Source organism: Triticum dicoccoides, chromosome 7A (assembly GCF_002162155.2).
Source record: "Triticum dicoccoides isolate Atlit2015 ecotype Zavitan chromosome 7A, WEW_v2.0, whole genome shotgun sequence".
NCBI classification, from domain to species: Eukaryota; Viridiplantae; Streptophyta; class Magnoliopsida; order Poales; family Poaceae; genus Triticum; species Triticum dicoccoides.
The window spans coordinates 137,570,069-137,575,209 of record NC_041392.1 but is presented as its reverse complement, the minus strand read 5'-3'; the positions used below and the strand labels follow the sequence as shown (position 1 = coordinate 137,575,209).

The 5,141-nt window shown below is 46.5% G+C and overlaps 2 protein-coding genes across 3 annotated transcripts; one reads left to right on the top strand and one right to left on the bottom strand.

The window, feature by feature from the left end:
• Positions 1-1,174: 1,174 nt before the first annotated feature.
• Positions 1,175-3,122, top strand: LOC119332198 (KAT8 regulatory NSL complex subunit 3-like). The gene is made up of 6 exons (XM_037605370.1): positions 1,175-1,367; positions 1,582-1,643; positions 1,764-1,899; positions 2,005-2,077; positions 2,425-2,490; positions 2,676-3,122. Exons 1-6 carry the CDS (start codon positions 1,222-1,224, stop codon positions 2,895-2,897), a joined length of 705 nt encoding a protein of 234 aa, XP_037461267.1. The 5' UTR covers positions 1,175-1,221; the 3' UTR covers positions 2,898-3,122.
• Positions 3,123-3,357: 235 nt separating this feature from the next.
• On the bottom strand, positions 3,358-4,692 carry LOC119327489 (SNW/SKI-interacting protein B-like). Of its 2 annotated transcripts, XM_037600591.1 has the most exons (3): positions 3,842-4,692; positions 3,626-3,730; positions 3,358-3,512 (listed from the first exon to the last, which is right to left on the bottom strand). In XM_037600591.1, the coding sequence occupies exons 1-2, from the start codon at positions 4,490-4,492 to the stop codon at positions 3,662-3,664; spliced, it is 720 nt and encodes a 239-aa protein (XP_037456488.1). In that variant the 5' UTR covers positions 4,493-4,692; the 3' UTR covers positions 3,358-3,512; positions 3,626-3,661. The 2 variants fall into 2 exon arrangements, with proteins under 2 accessions (XP_037456488.1, XP_037456487.1); XM_037600590.1 differs by having other exon boundaries at positions 3,358-3,730.
• Between the last annotated feature and the right edge of the window lie 449 nt (positions 4,693-5,141).

The window sequence follows — 5,141 nt, the reverse complement described above, 5'->3', positions numbered from 1 at the left end:
GTTTCCTATGATTTATGATATTTGCAATGATCAGGATATCACGGTTGCTAAGTTTAGAGAAGGGGTGGAGGAAAAAAACTTTTTTAGAAGGCAACTCCACCCTCCCATGCTTGAGCAATGGAGTAATATCAAATCTATAGTGGGGACTTGGCCGATGACTGGCGAAGCCGACCAAGTGGTCTGGACCTTGGGGAAGAAAAGTAGGTTTACTACGAAATCTGTTTATGAATATTTGGAAAGAAATGTGGCGGGGGCAAACTACAAGTGGATATGGAAAGCAAAAATCCCCCTTAAAATTCAAATTTTCCTTTGGCAACTGTTTCAGGATGCTATCCTAACTAGAGATGTGATGAGTAGACGAAAGTGGCTGGGAAATCCTGCCTGCTCCTTCTGTGCGGAGAGAGAAACATCCCAGCATCTCTTCTTCACTTGCCCTGTGGCCAGAGTCCTCTGGAGGACTGTAGGCTGTGTACGGGGTACGGATCTGTGTCCAAGTAACATTTGGCAGTACTATTCATGGGCTTACATGTTTTTACCTGATGGGGAGAAATTTTATACCTTTGGTCTAGCAGGTTTCTGTTGGGCGATGTGGATTAATCGTAACAGTGTTACCTTTGAGTCTAAACAGATGAGGTCGCCTTTTGATGTGGTTTACTCTGCATGTGGTTTTCTTAACTACTGGGCAGGTTTGATGACAGGAGATGATCGAGAGATGATGGAGCACGGAGCCAAGATGCTGAGGACCAATGCATCGAACATGATGCGGCTCTGTGCAGCGCCGAGGGGAACCTCAAACTGAGAGCTGAAGCGTTTGCTGCTGATAGATAGTTCGTTTGCTCCTGCGTGAGTGCTTAACTATATCTGGAAAAATAGTCCTTTCGCCCCTGCGTGGGCTCATGATTTATGTCTGGAGTAACCCTCCTAAAACTTGTTGGAATTCTCCTGGTTAGAGTTAGTCGGCTGGTTTTAGGGTGTCGTTGGGTTTTCGCCCCATGGTGAGCTGCTCGATGACGAGTGCTCATTGTGGATTTTCCAGCGGTGCTTTGAGCTCGCTTCCCTTTTCTAGATCTCCTTTTGAACTCTTAAAACTATTTGTATTTTCGTTATGCTAAGTAATGGAAAGGGGTTATGCCCGGCTAAAAAAAAAAAACAAATAGCAGTTCATCAAAAGTAAAACCGAAAAATAGCCCCAAACTACTAGGTCTCCGCTAACCTTCCCCCATGGCTCGCAAGCGCCGCCGCGCGGAGCAGCGCACGCCGGCGCCACTTCCGCCTCCGCCCCTTCGGACTAAACCGTCTCAGCGGCAACCGGTGGTCGTCTTCGCCCACGGCGCCGGCGCCCCCTCCTCCTCTGATTGGATGACCCGGTGAGCTCCCCTTCTCCGTCTGTTCTGCAGCACGCGATTCATGGATCTGTTGTGGCCAGTATGCTTCTCTTCGGTAGAATGCCCCATTTGCGTGAGAAACTCCACCTTCATAAAATCAGTCCAACTGAGGATTCCAGTTTGTATACACATCTGATCTGTGCTTGGTATCTGCATATTTATGTTTAATAACTGACAAGACAATTGATTCTTCCAGCTGGAAGGAGATGGTGAAAGATGCCCTGGATGCCGTTGAAGTGGTGACATTCGACTATCCATGTGAGTTTGTTCGATTCACTCTTCTGCTAATCATTCCATTTTTACCCGAAGGTCCAGTTCTTAATTCTTGACCCATGTTCACTTGATGGTTGACGAATTAATCAAGCAACAACACCGCAGATATGTCAGGTGCTAAACGGAGGCCTCCCCCAAAGGCGGACAAGCTCGTCGACCACCATCTCAGTGTGGTGAAGGATGCTGTAGCAGAGCATCCTGGTCACCCGCTTGTTCTTATGGGGAAGTCTATGGGTTCGAGGTAACATTTGGTGATGTGATAATGTTGTTGCTTGTGCATCTTTTTGGTGTTGTGTTATATGATCTGACTTCTGAGGACACTTATGTGATGCTTAAACATTCTCAGGGTCAGCTGCATGGTAGCCAGCTCCGATGATATCAGTGTTTCTGCAGTCATTTGCTTGGGTTATCCACTGAAGGTATCCCCACTTTACTGTGTGTACTTAGATTTGGGTTGCTTCTTGGACTGTCTCCTTGTTGAATTGTTGTGCCTGTGTTATTCAAAGGTCAACTATAACACACACCGAAATGGATTAGGATCTCCATCAGAATTTAATTGTTGCAGAATTCAACCATTTATGCACCTATATGGTTGTTGTATACAGATCTGCATGCTATTGTTTCTCATTTTTTGCTACAACTATGCAGTGACTTTTTTATATGATAATTCACTGTCATTTTGTATACAGACAATTCACTTTCTCAGATAGAATCACAAACTAAAGAAGCTGTTCCTTTTGTTTTGCATCTTTGCTTTCTTCGACAGGGAGTGAAAGGGGCACTGAGAGACGAGATACTACTGAAGCTGATGGTTCCAACAATGTTTGTGCAGGTACTTTCTTTGTTTTCTGATAAATATGCGCAGTGAAAATTTTAGGGATTGTTTGGAAAGCATCATCTGATAGGAAATTTATGGCAAACAGTTCAATTCAGACAAGAATATGAAAAATTTCGTGTTCCAAACAGGGTGTAAATAGTAAATTTTAGAATCTTGACTTGCGGTGGGTGTGTTCACAGGGCAACAAAGATGGCCTATGCCCCTTGGACAAGCTTGAGTTAACTCGGAAGAAGATGACCTGCAAGAATGAACTGCATGTTGTTGATGGTGGTGACCACTCTTTCAAAGTCAGCCAAAAATACCAAAAATCTGCTGGAATAAGTCAACATGATGCTGAATTAGAAGCTGTTAAAGCAATTGCACAGTTCGTCCAGAACTCCATCGCAGAAAGCTTAACCTAGCTGTTCCTTCGAAATTTTCTTATAACATCTAATGGTAGGTTCCTGATCCTAAGATTCTGGCCTTTTCTAGGGGAAAGATTCTGGCTTTTCAATGGTCTAATATGTGATCATGTACTTGGTTTGGTGACTGGTTACATGTAAAACAATGCTATTGTCCCCCCTGAAATGTAATATGCTTGTAATTATTTGTGTTGTTTTTATCATGGAACACCCTTTTGCCTTGCACCGTGCCTTTTCCATGATTGAGAAAAACTGCATCGAATATTCATACATAAACTTGCTCTTGCTGCTTATCTATGAATATATCAGTGGCAAGTTTCCTCTATGAATCGTAACTAGAATCTGATAACCACCTCAATTTTTTTCTTAGAAAGGATCAGTACAATGGTTACAGTATCACATCCCTTGCTGTATTTGCAAAAGGAGTAACAGACGTGCCAGTACCATGCAGATTGCTTAATTCCTCTTATCGAAATTATCACAAGCGCAGTACCATGCATCTTGCTTAATTCCTCTGTCCTGGCAATTAGGACCGTCTTTCGATGTATTTTGACAAAATCATCCTTTACTGTGGCTTTCCATTGCATCATCAGCTGGATCGAGCAGCAGCAACTACTGTTCAAGAATGTACAAAATTAAATGAAGTAACAATACAGCATAAATTAGGCAGCACAGAATGAAGTTACGATACAGCATAAATAAATTAGATGAAGCACTACTGACATTACCGGCAATGAACACATGCAGGCTGAATCCTCACCATACTATCGGATATGTAGCATCGATCCTAGCAGTTCGTCGAGATCGAAATCATCCATGCCCAAACAAGCAAACTGAAGAACAGAAACATGAAACGAAATTTCAGTACAAATAACAAAAGATGAGATCAGTTTTTTTGATAGTAAAGAAAGGGCGATCAGTGCTCCTCCCCATATTTCACCCACCTTAGACATGAACTGATCGAGGTCGAAGGGGTCGTCGCTCTGCTCCGGCTCGTCGAAGTCGAACTCCACTGGCCTCTCCCTCTTGCCGGCCGCTGCCCGTACAGGTGCTCCTCCGGAGGACCCCTCGTCCGGTTTGTTCCGTATCAGGAAGGCCTCCTTCTCCGCGGCGTCCAGCGCCTCGGCGAGCCTGCCGAAGTTGCGGACTATCTGATCGTCCAGCGTCCCCACGCCAGCCGACGACGCCGGTTGCCGCTTGCCGGGGTTCTTCCGGTTGTCAACGCAGGGCGGGGCCTTCCAGTCGTCTTGGTCCCTCCGTGGGAGCGGCCGAGGCGGCGAGCTCCGCACCGGCCGCGACCGGGATGGGCGAGGCAGCGGCCGGCTGAACCTGCGCTTGTGCTGCGCCAGTGGGTCGAACGGCATCTCCGCCGGCCCTGAGTTGAACGCCGTGGACTGCCGTGCTGGATCGTACTTGACGAAGGTCGCGCGGACACGCTTGCGCGGGTGGATGCCGTGCAGCATGGCATAGAAGCGGCGGACGTGGAGCATCAACTCCTCCATGTCGGCTTTCGTCAGGGTGGTAATGGCCTCCTCGACGGCGATGGCGTCGGCCTCGGCGTCGCCGGGGAAGGAGCACGGGGATGCGGATTCCATGGTGAAACTGGGGCTTTGGCAGTTCGGGATCACCGGACGCCGAGATATATCAGAGGGAACGAGCCGGCTCGACTTCGTTACAAAAACGGCAATCCACGAGGCCTACACTTGTTCGGATCACTCTAACTTCAATCCAAGCCAAACTCCGATGCGGGGATGAACACTCCACACATTGGAGGAGAGCTCCTAATGGGCGAAGACTACTTCTTTTTAGTAACTGTAGAATAATTGTTTGGTGCAAGACGATGGTATCCACCTCATCATGGGTGTTCATATATAACATGTCCAGGGGTATGTTCGTCTTTGTCCACGACTAGAATCCTAATTATAATTATAGAGTACATACTTGAGCTACAGACGGGATAACTATACGAATCACCTATATGTACACACGAAATGAATACAATCATCTGTCAACACCCCCTCCGTATTCAAAGCGTTGTGTCTTGCGAAGATTGGACCGGAACTCCTCAAAAGTGAATGCCGGCAAGCCTTTGATCATGATGTCGACGAACTGCTGCGTTGTGGGAACATAAAGAACTCAAATCTTCCCAAGAGCAACCTGTTCGTGATGTGGCACGCTCAATACCAATCACACTTGGTACACCTAGTACATTGACTATGCTGAGTCGTTGATAAGTATGGAGCA